Source organism: Alligator sinensis, unplaced genomic scaffold (genome assembly GCF_000455745.1).
Source record: "Alligator sinensis unplaced genomic scaffold, ASM45574v1 scaffold342_1, whole genome shotgun sequence".
In the NCBI taxonomy this organism is placed as follows: Eukaryota; Metazoa; Chordata; order Crocodylia; family Alligatoridae; genus Alligator; species Alligator sinensis.
In genome coordinates this window covers 1,949,349-1,966,378 of record NW_005842126.1, presented here as the reverse complement: position 1 = coordinate 1,966,378, position 17,030 = coordinate 1,949,349, and the positions used below count along the sequence as shown (strand labels likewise).

Below are 17,030 nucleotides of genomic sequence, written 5' to 3'. Positions count from 1 at the left end.
GAGGAACAAGCCTGCATACAGAATTAATGAGAAAACATGATCACAGATCCCTTGACGTTCCCTTCTGTTGCCATTTATGTTGGAGAGCACATGATACTGTTTGTTTCCACTGGCCTTTCAATGACCTGATTCACCTGTCATGCAAAGCATCCAAAATTCTGCTAAAGCATAAAGGTTCTCCTCAACTGAATTTAACATAGATTCTACTTGTGTGCCTCATCACTTTATCCCTCTTTTGGGGTCAGAGGTCAGGGGTGAGGAGGGGGAAGTGGGGTCAACTCCTGCACCCTGGAACAGTCTCTCCCCCTCAGAGTCCAGGTCTGCAGTATATAGGTTCAACCAAAAGTTTGCCAAATATGAAGAGTGCATTGCTATTCATTAGCGGCATAAAGATCAACAATTCTGAGTTTTGCAGAGTAATGAAAAGAAACTGATCTAGAAATGACACTGTCAACAATGCTGAGATGATGCAGAAGCTGTGCAAGAGAAAGAATTATTGTGGGTAATTGATATCTATTACTGGACCAACAGTATGGTTGGTATAGATTGCTGATAACCTCAAGTTGACAAAACAAATAAATCCACTACATGTGTATTTGAACTTTACTACTGCTCCAAAAAACTCCTCCCAGAGATGACCCCAGCTACACTCTGTTCTGAACTTTTAGAAAACGAACTTCCCCACCCTGGAATGGAGAGAGTAGCATAGGGAATGCTAATATCCTCAGCTACAACACATCCTTACAGCTGTCCCATCACTGTAAGCAACCATCTCTACCAAAAACAATGAAATACAAGCAATTTTGCATCTCTGTGAAATAAAATTAAAAGCATGCTTATGGCATTTCTCTTTAAATGTAATGGAAATCTCTTTGTGCTAAAATGATCTGTAAAATACATAAATAAGGTTTGAAATTGTTATGCTCTCTCTTTCAGATCTTCTTCACTACCACAAATTTCTGTATGAACACATGTAAATCAAAATCTTATGCTGGGCTCTTTATTAATAAAAGGAAAACAGGCTTGAATGTGTTTCTAATGGAACTAAAAGCAGGCTTTATATTTTTGCCCAGTGGAGCATAGGTGGATTGCATATTACACAAGTAAACATGCACAGGAAGGTTATTTTTCCCCCCAAGATTTCTATCATTTATAAGATGAGCAGTACCAGCAGTTTACTCTCACCTAGCATCTCTGAACAAGTGTTCAGGTTACACAAGCACTAATGTATTTCTTCTCTTGACCCAAATGTCAGTAGTACAATAGATGAACAGAACTCCTGTAGCATCACCAACTACTTAAGAGCTTGGTGTTATTATTTCTACCATCTACGATACTCTCAGAACCCAAACCATGTCACTTACAAATAGTAGATTGGAATACTTTTTTTCTAACAACATCAATAAAATTATGTACCTTATGACAAATACCTAGCTCCTGTGTAACAACTACACAGATACCATATACAGGTTTCCCTCGCTTTATGCAGGTTTTGTATGTGTGAAATATTCTTATGCAATGACCCGATTTATACCAAAAATTCATTATGTGTGAGGTAAATTCACTCTTACACGATTGGTGTGGTGGAACCACCATTTTGTGCAGTGCATTGTGGAAGTGATGAGCACCAATATATAGTCTCCTGTGTGCATCTGTGCTCCTCGCTTGTTATCTGTGACACGTGTTTCTGTAGTTGCCATCCCCGTTATGACAGTGTCCTGTGCTTGTGTGTACTGTCTGCTGTCGGCGAGTACCAAACTTGTCTTGTAAAAGTGGTAGAAAGGAGGCTGGGGGTCAGTACAGTCAAGGTCTTGGAATGTATCCTTATCTGTTATATCGTAAAGTGGGTTCCCTTTATGCGAATTCGAGTTATGCACTGTTTTTCAGGAACGCATGTACAGCATAAAGCAAGGGAAACCTGTGTGGCTTAATTATGGAATTATCCTACATTTAAATGATTAATGGACATGTTTAGTGTTTATCCACAATGCTTTGTCAGTGGAAACTGTCACCAGAAAAAGGACAATATTTCCCACATATGAACGTCCCAGGACACACATGAAAGACAATGGAGAAGCTAAAAGTTCCCCCATTCAAAGATCCTGTATGTAAACCCTGTAAATTTGCAAGTAATGTTTTTTTCTTCACCAATACTATGAATTAACAATTCAAAGCACCTGAAATAGCTGAAGTGACTTGGACCTTGTGGGGAGGCAGGGAGAGATTAAAAGACAGAGCCGGATTTAAAAATATGCTCCTCAAATCAGCAAGAATGAGCTGTTTTGAAAGTTAGGAGTACAGACTATATTACCTGAACCTGACAGGTCTTTGCATTTTGCAGTTTGTGGCATAATGATGGTATTGACATCTTATACCTACCAGGATCCGCAAATGGAAGATGGGCAAACACCAGGAAAGACAGTTGTACATAGTTTATTTTTTTTATTAAATAACTCTTGTGCACTCTCTCGCTCTCTTCTCTCTACAATTCTTTGGTTCTGAATCTAACTAGGACTTTGCTGTAATAAGGCCAGTTGGTCACTGGGACTGCAGGTGCTAACTCAATCACTGTTAGTACTATGGGAGTGTAACCCAGGGACCAGACTGAAAGTAGGAGGATTGTATAATTCTGCCCACGAACATTAAGGGCTCTGTTAACATTAAGCCCGAGATCTGAAGGGGATACATTCATAGTGACCAGGAACATCAGAGTTGCAGTTGGAAAACAAACTCTGACAGATCCCACTGAAGACTGTCTTTGAAAAAAAATATCAGAACAAGCTACTAGAGAACAACTCTGATTCATATCAAGTTGGATAGCAGCCATATGTACAACAACATTTACATTTTTGTAAAGACTGATTTAGAAAGGAAAGCCTGGCTGTCAAAATGTTACCTTTCAGGCTAAATCTTCTCATACAATATGTTCATAATGCTTTCCATTTTGGATTGAATGCCCAAGTCCATCAATGCCATTAAAGCCACTTGCAGACATTCAAATAGTCGCATGACAGGATCCTCAGTCCCAACAATCTCACATCCTGCCATACCACAAGTGAAGTCTCAGGCTGGTTGGAGACTAGGGGCTGCCCCAGACCTGTGCACATAACATCCCTTCTAGACTGGTTGGAGACACGGTGTTCTCAGGGGCTTGTTCTGACAGTCAGCTGATTTTCGGCATCCTGCCCCAGACAACCTCCAGGTGTGCACATGCCACATGTTCAATTTAAGCTGCTAGTCAAACAAGTCACAAAGATGTTCAACATTATATGCGGACCATTTTTTGTGGCTGGTATGCCATCTTATGGCACCTTACATTGCTGCCATTTATGGTGCGATTAACGTACTCATGCTATAAACAATATATGAGAGAAGCGTAAGTGACAGCAGCAACAGTGCCTTAAAACAGTGAAAGTTGATACTAAGAATTCTCTTCCAACCCTTTTCCCCAATTTTTCCACACTGCTTAATCAAGAACTTGTAAAAACCAAGGCAAAGACAGAACCTTAAACTATTTAACAGTGCTATTCCAAGGCTAATCATTCCTATATTTCTCCTCCTTCACAAGTCACAGGTATCAGAGAAAAGGCTTATCTGCACACAAAAGTATACCTACTGTGGATGTGGAAACACCAATACAAGGATGTTTTTAAATATGCTTATACTAGTAAGGCTACATAGCATGGTGTCACAAGAGAAAGGGAAGAAGATATTAGCTATACTGAAATAAGGCACCTTTATAGCAGCAAAGCTGCAACAACACTGCAACTGTATTGCTCTATTTCAGTGAAACATGCCACACACCTATATCCTAAATCAGGGGTAGGCAACCCCAGGCACGAATGTCAGAGCATGGCATGCAAAAGGCACTTTGCTTGGCATGAGCACCTCAGGGAAGATAGTGGGAAAGAGGCTGGGGCTGTCCTGCCACAAGGATCGGGCCCCTTACATCCACCCTGCTGTCCACCCCTGGCATGCCAACATCTTATAAGTCAAGGTTGTGGGTGTTTTTGACATTGCCCAAAAACATTGCCAACCCTTGTCCTAAATAAGTTGGCACAAAAGCTTATGTAGGGTAAGCCAAAGATTCCTGACCCCAGCAATTAATAATGGTAAAATAAATGAGTGGTGGTAAGAGGATGAGAAGAAAAAGGTGACTAGTTCAAGTCATCAACTTTCCTGAAGCTCTTCAGAGACAGGTTTGAGCACAGAAAGGTTATTCATCTAAAAATAACTTTCAAGAAGTGAGAAAGCACAAACAGATATGAAAATGGGACACATTGTAGGACAAAGAATTAAGTGGTTATACTTGTAAAAAAAAAAAAAAATTAAAAAAATCTCAACATGCATTAAGAGTAGTAATATCCATTCTTTAGTCTGATTCACAAACCAGCTTTAGGAGGCACACCACAACAAGAGAAAGTGAATAGCTCATGTAAGTTTACTTGTCCTGCTACTAAATATCTAATTTTAAGAAAACCAAACCTGAGGAAAAGATAAATGTTCTAAAATAAACTGCAACAGAGAATTTTTATCCACTAGAGCATTAGAGCACCCTCTTCCAGATTTACCAGTTGCCCGCAGACTCCTACCAGCATATGGTTTATATTTTAACTCCTTAGATGCCAATTATTATTATGAAAATTAAATCTGCCATTACACAATTTCTCCTGTGTACCCCCCAGAAATGTCTTGTGTACCCCCAGGGGTACATGTACCACAGTTTGGGAACCCCTGCATTAGAGTAAGTAACAGCAGGGAGGCCACTACTCAGAAATTAAGTGTCACAGCCAACGTCAACCTCCAGTTTAAAGCCAACTGAGAACACAAGAAAAAAAAGGTGGGGGGGTGCAAGACTGAGAAAGGATGGCAGAAGAGGAAAGCTCTCTCTGCTATCATCTTTCAAAGGATCTGCCCCCAATCAGGTGAGCTAATCTAAGCTAGCATAAACAAACAGCATAAGAGAGTGGGGTGTCAGACATGTGACCCATGAGCCAGACCCAGCCTGTGATGCCATTCAATCTGACCTGCTAGGCTACCAGCAGGCTACTAGAAGCTGGGTGTAGGGCCAGGGGTTAGGCCTACTGCAAAATCTGGGGCCTCTAAACCCCAATGGACATGACTGTTGGCATGTTGGGGGGAGGGGAAGGAGGTGACTGAGGGCTGTGCAGACACAGTCCTTGCTTGCTCTGTAGCTGCTTAGCCCTACCACCACCAGACCCCCACCACAACCGCTACTGGTTCCACAGATCCAGCCGGAGCGAGTTTAACATGCCTGCCATAATGCAATGGATTGCAGAGGAAAAATTCCATTTCATAAAATGTCTTTTCTATATGATTAACAGAGCTGTCAGGCTACAGAGTTGGGGGGCGGGGGGGAAGAAGGCGAGGGGGGAAGACTGCACTAGTTAGTACAGCAGAAAAAAATTCTGTATGCATTCAGACGATATTTGACAGCTCCTTGAAAGACATGCCGAGTTTTATTCAAGATATAATGCCTGGTTAGGTCTCTAGGATAAACAGAATACAAAGAAGTTGTCAATTACTTCCAAGTTCCCACTTTTTCTAAAACAAAATTGTAGAAATCGTTGACAATTGTTAAAGTCATTTGGCATTCATCACCTATCACAGCTTAGTGCTTCTAAGAAAGCAAGGTGACATTACTTCAATCAAGCCTACTGGAATGCACTTAAAAACCCCACAAACCACATCTAAGACACTATGGAACTTAGGGCTTAAAAGAAAACAGATCATATTGATCAGCAGGGAAACCTTAAATTTGACATTTATAGCATTTATATATAAATTAAGTACAAAATGGGAAGCCTTTTTCAAAGCAGCATTTAAAACTGTTTCCATCTTGCTGGGTGAATCCCAAATGGGAGATAAGGCATTTTTCATCATATGTAACACCCAAAGTTTAACTGTTGAACCATCTTCATTTTAAAAATAATCAAAAATCACTATATGTAGACATGGCCAGCCATCTGTGAGAGCAGTTACCCAATTTATATAAACACTTGTACCATCAAATCTTGAAAAAAATCAGAGCATTATGTTATTTATTAGCCTTTTTTTTTTTTTTTAAAAACACACTAACTACTAGAAAGGTCCAGTAAAATCAAAATTGTCAATGTATAATACCCCCCCCAAAATCTGATTGTAGCTCTAGAGGATTACATTTCAGGCACCCACATTATGGCCAAGGCCTATTTTTCCCCTCCAGCAAGAGTTCCATGAAACAAAAAATTATCTTTCAAACGGCGTCTCAGATTCTGGAGCTTTTCCACAGGCTGCCCTTTGGTAAACAGCTGCTCAGGACTGCAGTATTAAAAGCATACCCATGATCATCAAGGACCCGCCTGCTCATCAAACAGTCCATATGCCCATTCTAGTAAGCAGTCATGTCTTTTATAGGATAAATGTAAAGTTTATCTAGATGTCCAACAGGCATAAAACTCTGCAGTCAGTTTTAACTGAGTGCCAAAGCACAAATCTGATTAAGGGACCTGCTGTGTCATTTTTGCACATATATGCCTTAAAGGACTCTTTCGCTTGTGTCAGTCAGTTTAGTCATATCTGCACTGTAAACAATGCTCCACAGAATTAATATTCTATGTATGCAAACCAGGTGCTGCTCAGAAGCAAATATTCCTCCTTTTCATTACTTGTTTTAATGCTACTGGGATGGTATCTGATAAGTTCCTGCAATGAGAGAAATGCCATTTGATGGAAATCCTCTTTTATTTATCTAGTGTTCAGTGGATAACAAACAAAAAATCACCAAGTTGCACTTTACTAACGAATGACCTTTGCACTGTTGGAAAACTAATACAACTACGTAACTACCATATTTACCCGAATGCAGGACTACTCTGAATTTAGGATGACCCCGCTCTCCCAATAATTAGAATTTATATATGGAAAATTTATAAAATTATTATAATTTACCATGTACAGAATATAATTATTGAAGGGTTGTCTTAAGTTCATCCCCCCAAATCAGCAGGGAAAGTAGTGGCAGGGGGGCACGCGTCAAGCAGCTTGACCCCTTGCTACCCGTCTCCCCCGCGACTTGACCTCCCCATGCCTGCTCCCCTACCCCCTGCTACTTGGCCATTCTCTGGAACCTCCCCTCAATACCTGCCTCATGCCTCCCCCACTCCCCCGCAGCCTCCTCTATCCGCTTGCCTCCCCCCAGCCACTTACCCTCTGACTCCAGCTCTGCTTTAGCCTGGAGCACAAAGCATGCTTACTCTGGCCACACCCCAGCCCAATAGCAGTGGCAACAGTGGCAGCAGCTGCAGCCCAAGCTCTGGGTCCCAGCCAGTGTCAGAGGATAAGTAGTAAGGAAAAGAGAGGACAGAGGTTGCAGGAGCAGTGGTGGCATGTGAGGCAGGGAGCACCTGCAACTCTGACCCCAACCTTGAGTCTCAGCCAGAGCCAGAACCACCACCAGCACCCCCCTCCACTGACTTGTACTCAAAACCAAGAGGAAGGAAAAATGGGGTGGGGAGGGGGGAAACAGTCTTAGATTCAAGTAAATACAGTAATTCCCTCCTAATTCCCATCACACATTTTACCTGGAACAACACTCCATTTTCTAAAATACAGTTTAACTCAATTAACCCACTGACTCTTTCCACTTAGCTATTTGGGATTTTTTTTAAAAGTAATCATGTCTTTTTTGTATCTTGTGATTTACTGAAGGCTCCTTGTGCTACAGTCTGCCAGAAAAGGACTTCAGATTAGCATCCTGGAAAAAAAACCCAACTATTTTATACAACTAGTTTGCCATTGGAGATGCTGAATTCTACTAGCTGGTTTCAAATACATTATTTGGCCAAGGAGTATTAGTCACTGATCCAAGGCAGTTCTTTAAAGAGGAGGAACCGCATGCTGCTACTGTTTAGAATCAGTCAAATTCTAAATAAGCCATAAATACTCAAAAAAGTGAGTATGAGAAATTGTTATAGAAGCCAAAGAATAAACAAAGATACAAAGATCCAAGTATTTTCCCGCATGTAATATGATTAAAATTAACAATTGTATAAACAGTCTTCAATATTTTGCATTAAAAGCAAACACTGAATTCCAAAGCTACAACATCTTTCCTGGGGCGAAAGAACCTTATCAAGCAAAGTGATTAAATTGTTTCCAAAAAGCAGCACTGTTTTGTACCTGAGGAACAAAGATCCCTATGACTACAACCTAGCTAACAGTACTTCTGACATGACAAAGTAACAACTAGCTTTACTCATTCAAGTTTACTGCTATGAAATGCTATTTGTGAAACATTCTAATGCTTCACCTCCTCTTTAACTTGAATATAATAGAGAGAAACAAGGTTTCCACAACGCATCTGAGAAATCAATAAACCCCACAGAAGAACATCTCAAACACGTCTCTCAGTGCAATTGTTATGAAATACTGAAACAGAAAAAAATCCTCATTCCCTAAAATTAAGGAATGTCAAAAATTGAAAAAGTTGTAGTACAATGAATGTGTTAGCAGAAAGAAAGGGCTGCCAGCAATCAGAATTAACTGAGAGAGACTATTTTGCACATCTGTTTGTCAGAAAACTCAGACAGAGGTTCACAAGTGCAGGAAAGGCAAAAGCATGGAAGTTCAGGGAATATTTCTGCTGCACCCCCTCTCTTCATCAGCTCTATTCAGCAAGGCGCACACTTCTACTGTCAATTCTGGTCTGTGATCAGTACAGCAGAAAGATCACCACAACTGAACTGGAAGAGATCCTGTCATCTGTTTAGTTGGCCCATACACACTGACTGCCAGTTCTGGAAACCAAGAAGCAAGCTTTTCTTGGCAACACATGAGGCTAATCTCATCACAGAACACTGCGCTGGCAACCAGGAAATGAACTTCTCTGTAGGATAAAGGAGGAATCTTTTTATTTTAATGGTTCACCCACTGTGGGCAAATTGTTTCTGTTCCAGGGCACAGCACTGAGGAATTGTTAGGAGCTGTAAGACTGCAAGCCAAAAGCTTCAATCAAGCTCCCATCTCTACTACCACTCCTTCCCCACCCCCACTTAGTGTGCCAGCTGCTTGATGAGAATTGTATGTTCCTTGCCAAATGAATTTTCAGCAAATGATCAATCAGTAGGCTACACCAAACAACTGATTTCACAAACATCCATGGGATTGTTTAGTAAAGGGAACACCACGTGAGTAATATGAGCAATGGGGAATAACACATTTTATTTATACTAGACACAATCCAACTATGAATGTTCAGGTTTTCCATTAACTCTCATTACAGCTATACTTTTGCTGAAGTCAAAAGGTGGAAGTCCCCAACACTATCACTACTATTCTGTATCATTGACATAGTTAGTCATTCTCGGAACTTTCCAAAGCATGCATGCAATTATTTAAAGGAAAACACTGACAAATCTTTCTTAAAAATTAATTGGAAACCACTGTAGTAATAGAGGGTTGGATCTCTCAAGCAACTGGACTACTGAAATACTTACAAAACCCCAGGATACCTATTTTGACAATTACTACATTAGGGTTTACAAATCCTTTGCAGCTGAGTGAGTGAAGACCACCAAGACATTCAAACTCACACTTCCCTTCTGCTATACACCAGGGAGGGTTTACTTTTAGATTAAAAACAGGTATAATTTAAAACCAAAGACTTATCACTGATAAATGTTACAGCTCTTCTTTAGAAAAAATGACTTCAACTTACTTAATTGAGTTTCTGAAGTGGTCTTCAGCTGGGCTTTTTACCGTGCAACTGTTCAGCAGCCATAAGTCTGCTTCTGTGGAGTTCTCTGGAAGACAGAAGGATACATTAAAGAATTAGAGCTCAAACTAGGAGCTTCTGGTCTATATCACATTCAAGAGATTAGATTTAACCCATTTTAACAAATGGCCTGCTCTCAAAGATGCCCTCGGATTCAATAGTCAAACCTTAGTGCAACATTTTTGGAAACGTCATGCCCTTGGATAATGAAAACATATCTTTGCTATTATTTGTAAATGTAACACACTTGTGCCCCAGTATGCCCCAGAATAGCCCAGGATACCATCGTATGTACTGCGTACGTAAACAATAGAAAGACAGTCTCTGCCCCAAAGAATTTACAATCTGAGTAAAACCCAGTTCCATGCGCAACAGGCAACAGTGAAAAACACAGATACTTGTTTAAAAATATAAACAACCACTCAATGAAGACTGGCACCACAGAGGGACTGGAGGCAAGAGGGCATACCTCAATGTTATCATGTAACATTTTTATCAAGTAAGCATCTCAGTCTTTAATTAATCCTGTATATTCACAGGAGGGAAAAATAATTAGTTATTTAGAAGGAAAACCTACAGTTTTGTAGCACTGATGTATCATTTTATCATGAATACCCTGTTTTGTTCTATTTTTAAACTAAAGCTGCATTGCTAAAAGAGTAGTCCCTAAAGACCGGAAGGCCTGTAATTTTCAGCCAGAACTGAACTTCTTCGTAAAGTTCACAACCCCACACATTCTAAATACATTAATCAAGATACAGCCTGGAGTGATGCTTACTGGCACTCCAATTCTGTTTATGAACAGCATGGTATTATATCAGGGGTGGGCAAAATGGCAGATCTGGCCAGCAGCCAGGCTCCATTTCCTAGGAGACCCTGCCTGCATGGCTGGGGCCAGTCTTCATGGTGACCCCAGCCGCACCTGCGCTGTGATAGCACCAGGCTGGGGTTGCCATGGAAACCAGCCCCAGCCACGCTGTCAGGGCAACTAGGATCTTGTGGTGGGAGCAGCTTGGTCCAGAGCCAGGGCAGAGCCACTATCTGCAGCTTGCGTGCTCCAGGCAGGGGAAATGAAGGCAGCGGATCATGGCTCTGCCCTAGCTCCTTGGTCCTGAGGCAGGGAAGAGCTGCAGTCCGCTGCCCGCATTGCCCTGCCCAGAGCAGGCAGGATGCAGATCGCAGCTCTGCCCTTGCCCCAGACCAAGCTGCCCCTGCCACAAGATCCCAGCGGCTCTGGAGCAAGCCCCTGACCCCCTGTTCTGCCATGCACCCTGCCTGCATGGCTAGGGCCATACTCCATGGCAACCCCAGCCTTGCGCTATCATAGCGCAGGTGCGGCTGGGATTTCATAGATTTCATAGACATTCGGGCTGGAAGGGACCCTGGAGGATCATCGAGTCCAGCCCCTTGCCCAGGGGCAGGAAGTCAGCAAGGGTCATAGGATCCCAGCAAGATAAACATCCAAAAGTATCTTTAAGACATTCAAAGTGGGTGCTTGAACCACCCCCGGCAGCAGTCTATTACAAAACTTGGGGGCTCGGACAGTAAAGAAGTTCGTCCTTATGTCCAGCCTGAAACGGTCACAAAGGAGTTTGTGACCATTCGATCTTGTCATCCCTTGGGGCGCTCTGGTGAACAGACATTCCCCCAGATCCTGGTGAACACCCCTGATGAACTTATAGGTGACTACCAGATCACCCCTTTCAGGCTGAAGAGCCCCATGGCTCTCAGCCTCTTGCCATAAGGTCTGTTATCCTGACCTCTGATCTTGCGCGTGGCTCTCCTCTGTACCCTCTCAAGCTTCTCCACATCCTTTTTGAATTGTGGAGCCCAAAACTGGATGCAGTACTCCAGCTGCAGCCTCATCAAGGCCAAGTACAACGGGAGAATGACATCCCGGAATTTGCTCGAGAAGTATCTATGGATGCAAGCCAGCGTTTTGCTCGCTTTACTAGCCACAGCATCACATGGATCTCAATGGAGACCAGCCCTAGCCATGTGGGCAGGGGACGCTGGAAAATGGAGTGCACTGACTTTGCATTCGCGGGCCAGACTTTGCCCACCCCTGTATTATATGGTATGATAATGACAAGTACGGTATTAGTAACACTTATTTTTACCTGACATTAAAATAAAATTTCAAATGAACTATTTAAAGGAGAAAGGCAATTCTTCATCATCATCCAATACAAAATTTAGCCTCCCAAAATAAATGGAAGATAATCTAGCACTTTCCCAAACATTTCACTAATGTTATCTCTATCTGGTCTCCATCTGATTGGCAAAACACCATAGAAGCAGAATAATATGAGATCACTTTCCTAAGAGAATACCGCTTCATTTACTAAAAGAAAATCCTATGAGCAAGACCTCAGGAGAGCCATTTTACATTCCCAATGCTCTATGGCACTCCTCAGGATGGCTTAGTGTATCGGTTTGGTTGACAAAGCTTCTGTTTCACTTTGCTATTACTTTTTAGCCAGTCTTGGGCCAAGATAATTTATTAGAAAATAATAAAGACAAAATTGTTTAAAACCAAACCAATGAGGTTACCTCATTTTTAACTGGTTGACAGCTCACTAACAAAAAAAATCCTGAATTAATGTGTCAGATAGGTGCACACAGTTCTTCCCGCCTCCTCTACACCTAATACAATTGCAAGCTCTAAAAATAATAGGTATCTGTATTCTCATAGTTCCCTGTAAAGAGATTTATTCCACTTTTGAGTTAACTGTCAGCTGCATAACCAAAGCAGGCAGTAGAGATGCAAATATGCAAACCAGGAACTGTAATAGTCCTTACCCTAAAATGACAAGAAGAGTTCTGAGGGATTTATTTTTTTATCTATGTTTATTAGAGGCTCCATAATTAACGTCTTTTGTCACGTTCAAATACAAAATGTTATAGGGAATCAGGCAACTAGCCCATTCCCTATGCCAAATGCTAAATTATTCAGTCAACTATTAAAAAATACTTCTTAAAAAAAGTGTTGAGGCTTAACTTAAATGCCCAAGAAGCAAGTATTTTCAGCTTCCATTCACAAACAGGGAAGAACAATAAGTTCTAATTTATTACTGAAAAGAACCAGACTAGGACAACCTAAAGGACCTTTCATTGAAGCTAGGATTATTCCTAGTTCCCATAAACCTTTATAGGTTCAAGTATTGTGTGCAAGGTTTTAGAACCACTCAATAGACAATTCTTGCCCTAAATATAAGCATCAGTACATTTTTGGGGAAAGGGAAGGAAGGGAATACATGAAACTACTTTTGAAAGCAAGAAAGGCTGACCCAAAACCTCTTGACACTCAGGAAGCAGTGTGAGAAAAATAAAAACAGTGTTTATACCTGAATCCCCAACAATTATATTCTTTTATTTAAAGTCATCTTAAATTCAAAGGCATGTCTCAGGGCAACAGCAACAATGACCAGTGAATTATAATTTGTGCTGCTTAGCCAGTAAGTGTTTTGCTTAAATGAGTATATTCACACAGTGAATTCTAAAGTGTTGCTGCAATTCTGTTTTAATGTTATTTAAATGTGTTTACTTCCACAGCCACAAATTCTGCATGTAGCTATATGCATCTCTATCCTCATAACATCCTTGGAAGTTGAGGACTTTGGGGCATGATATACCAAGAGTCTAACAGCGTAAGTGTAATTCCAATGGGACATAAATGCACTTGAGAGGTAACAACACAATGAGAAGAGAAATATTATATCATTGTATTTTGACTATTTTTAAGCCTTGGGAAGCCTTTGTTCAGAGGAAGGATTGTCTAAGGGCAAGGATAACAACCCAGAACGAGAAAGGCCAGGGTTCTATCCCCTGCTCTGCCACATTTCCTGCAGGTGACTTATCGTTATTGTGCTTCAGTCCATCTATTACCTGTAAGAATGGAATAAGATTCCCCACTTCATGGGGTGCTGTGAAGCTGACTTTGTTAAAGATTGAGAGGCATTCAGTTACTATGGTGATGGGAGCCAAGGAAGTACCTCAGATACAGACAGACATTTAGACTCTGAGACTGTCAATGTACACCTTTTCTTGTTGTAAGGGCCAGGATATAACCACTGTAATGTCTTTCTGCAATGTCTCTAATCCCTCACCACAGCATACACACATTTAAAAAAAAAAGTAATTGTGCGCTCTGGCATCAAACTGCTCAACACAGCTGAAGTGTACTTGGAAAAAAAAATGGAAAACTTCAGAGTTATATTTATAAACAATATCTTCCAGACGGTCATTAACTTTTCTGTTTTCCTAAATCAGAGTCATGTGATAGTTGTATTAGTTGCAATGAACCAGGCAGTTCATGTTAATCCATGTTAAACGCAGGGCCTCAGAATGTGAAAGGACATGTTTAAAAGAACTACTTATTTAAGTTTCTTACCATAATTAGGTATGTGGGCAAAATATATCGAGTAATCAGTTACTACAGGTTTTTGTCAAGTGATTATCCACATATATGTTGTAGCCATGTTGGTCTAAGGACACTAGCAGACAAGGTTCTTTGAGTAAATCTGAGATGGTCTAATAAAAGATATCAGATTTATCCAAAGAACCTCGTCTGCTTATGTTCATATATAATTCACTCTTGGCGACTCACAAATAGTGTCCTGATGTGCAAGAGGTGGACACCTATCAGAAGGAAACTGTGGAACAGATCTTCTAAAACAGGGATCTGACCTAGACACCATTGAAAGGGAAGAGTGTTTTGTAAATACACTACATGTACAGATCCCCAGGAAGTCCTCTACACATTTCAGCAGTGGGAACGGTCCTTTAAGAAACTGCATGATCTCTGACCTGGCTAGGAGGCTCTAACCTACCTAATGGATAGAATTACCATATCTGTTCACATACCAAAAGTACATTCTCTCTCCCAAAATCAGCACCCCCAAAATTGGGTTACATGTCTGAAGTGCGAAAGCTGGTTTTCTGCCCAGAATAGAAGCATCCTGGAAAGAAAACTCAAATGGGACCCAAGCATGACTTCATTACTGTAGAAGACAGCATATCTTCAGCCTGCCACAAGCATCTGCAACCACCCTACCCTAAGGGCTGAAGTAATGGTGTCTCAGGAGCTGTCATCTTGGAGAGATGGGGCAAGTACATGATGCCAATAGGTCCTGGGGGAAGAGTCCAGCACAAGATAACTGGGAAGGCTGATGTTGGTAATACTTCACGGATTTTTGTGGGAAGGTTTATATGATCACTGAAAGAGCAAAGGGCTTTCTAGGACATCACACACATCACAACACCCACTAAGATCAGGAGAAAAAGTCATAAGCAGAATGAGCAGTGGCCCACCAAGATGTCCCTCTGCATTCCAACACAGCATTGCTTCTAAAAAGCAATGTTCTCTATGCTGGGAAAAGAGTCAAATCAATCCCTTCCCAGTCTTAATCTTCTAGATACTCAGCTTGTCAATATTTTTTAAAATTGCAATATTTCATGCTTGTCAAACTTGGAAGTCAACTATTACCTCAACTAAGTCTTCTCTATGTTATGATAGTAACAAATAACCCTGCAACTATGTCAAATCAGCATTATTTTTAAACTCAAAGACATAACTCAAAACCACTGCCTTTTTGCATTGTGACATCTTTTCCATGAAAGAAAAGCTGCATTGGAAGTAAACCACAAAATCTATCACTCTCTTTGCAAAACAACATAGTACAAAGAAACCTAAAAAGGTCATGGAAACTTCTGAACACTGCTAACTTAATTGGGAGGTTCGGGAAAACAAATTGTCAGGATTATGCAATCCACAAAAGGGTAACGTGGTAAAACTCTGAATCATCAATATACCTACAGACAGCACAAAAACATATTTATAATTCTCTTTAACTCTGTTTATGTTTTTGTTCCTTTAGAAGTCACAGCTCAGCACAGCTCTCCTCAAGCAGATTGCAGCAATGCGTCATGTGAAAAAGCTACAGACAGGAGATCAAATCAACTGCTTCAGCCTACAACTTAACAGGATCTTTTTTCTTTAAAATAGATTGACCAATGTAAAATTAGAGCATGCAGAGAAAGTAAAAGAAATTACCAAAGCCCTGCCAGTAATCACCAGCCCTACTACACTCTCTTTGCAGGGACTCACTCCCAGATGTGCCTACACTTGTACCCACAGAAAGCCCAACATCAACTGTATGCAGCATTTCTTTAAACATTTATATTAGTTTGTAAAACTATGGCATATTAGAAAATATACGCCTTTATTTTTTTTTTAAACTTCTACAGATTCAGAAGAAGGTTTTTTAGTGGTAATTTCATGGGCAATTCCCTCTATTACACTGAGGTCCTCCCTGCTTAAAACAACTTCCCCATAGTAAGGCCTCATACCCCATGTAAGGGCGCAATAAGACTACAGCTAGTAAAAGTAGCATATTGGAGGACATGGCAAGGGGAGGGGAGAGAGGGACCAAATATCAAGTCACATGGCCCCTATGAATAGAGGTCTACCAAATTTGAGGAGATAACTGCTATTTTTATGGGCTGAGTACAACGCCCCCCTTCCCCCCACGTCTCTGCTTGGCCAAGGGGCCCCAGCAGCCCCACCCCTCCCCACAGATTGCCACAAGGCCTGAAACCACATCTTAATTGCCCAGATTAAGCCTGGGGAAACTATTAATCCATGTGCTATCAAGCAAGGTGAGTGGTTATTAACCTACGGTGCTCAACCTTCCAGCTGCATGCCAGCCGGATCGAACTACTGCAGTCCAGCCCCACTCTGGAAACATGCTCTGAAAGCCACAGTAATTAGTGCTTCCACCACACCCCTACCGCCAAATTTCCAGAATTGTGGGGAGTTCTGCAGGCTTCGTGACACGAGCCCACAGGCCAGAGTTTCAGCACCAGTGGTAATAAACACATTCACAATAATACTTTTGATCATAAAAATCTGATCTCAAGAATGGAGCACTTGTAGACCAAGACAGTGGACAGCCATTTGAAAAACAGCAGAGATTCTCTATCATATTGCCAATTATGTAAGCCAGGGATTGGCAACCGTTTTGCCACTGGGGGCTGCTGTTTATGACATAGCCCCCGCCGCTGGCCACAGACCCACATCCCCCAGTGATCAGAAAATAGAGAGAACAAAGCAGATGATGCTAAGGTCCTAGGGATGCCTCCTCTGCCACTGTCGCTGGAGCATGCTGCCAATTCCTGAGCTGCCACAGGCCAGATCCAGTGTCTTTCTACGCCCGAGTTGGCTTGTGGGCCACAGGTTGTCAACTCCTGACCT

General features: G+C 41.4%; 1 protein-coding gene across 3 annotated transcripts in view; it reads right to left on the bottom strand.

Moving 5' to 3' along the window:
- CDKAL1 (CDK5 regulatory subunit associated protein 1 like 1) overlaps positions 1–17,030 on the bottom strand; it is a 463,104-nt gene that overhangs the window by 332,310 nt on the left and 113,764 nt on the right. For all 3 annotated transcript variants that reach the window (XM_025205731.1, XM_006024966.2, XM_025205732.1), the window contains one exon: positions 9,719–9,803. In XM_025205731.1, the coding sequence (XP_025061516.1) occupies positions 9,719–9,803 (85 nt within the window). The remainder of the gene's footprint in view (positions 1–9,718; positions 9,804–17,030) is intronic.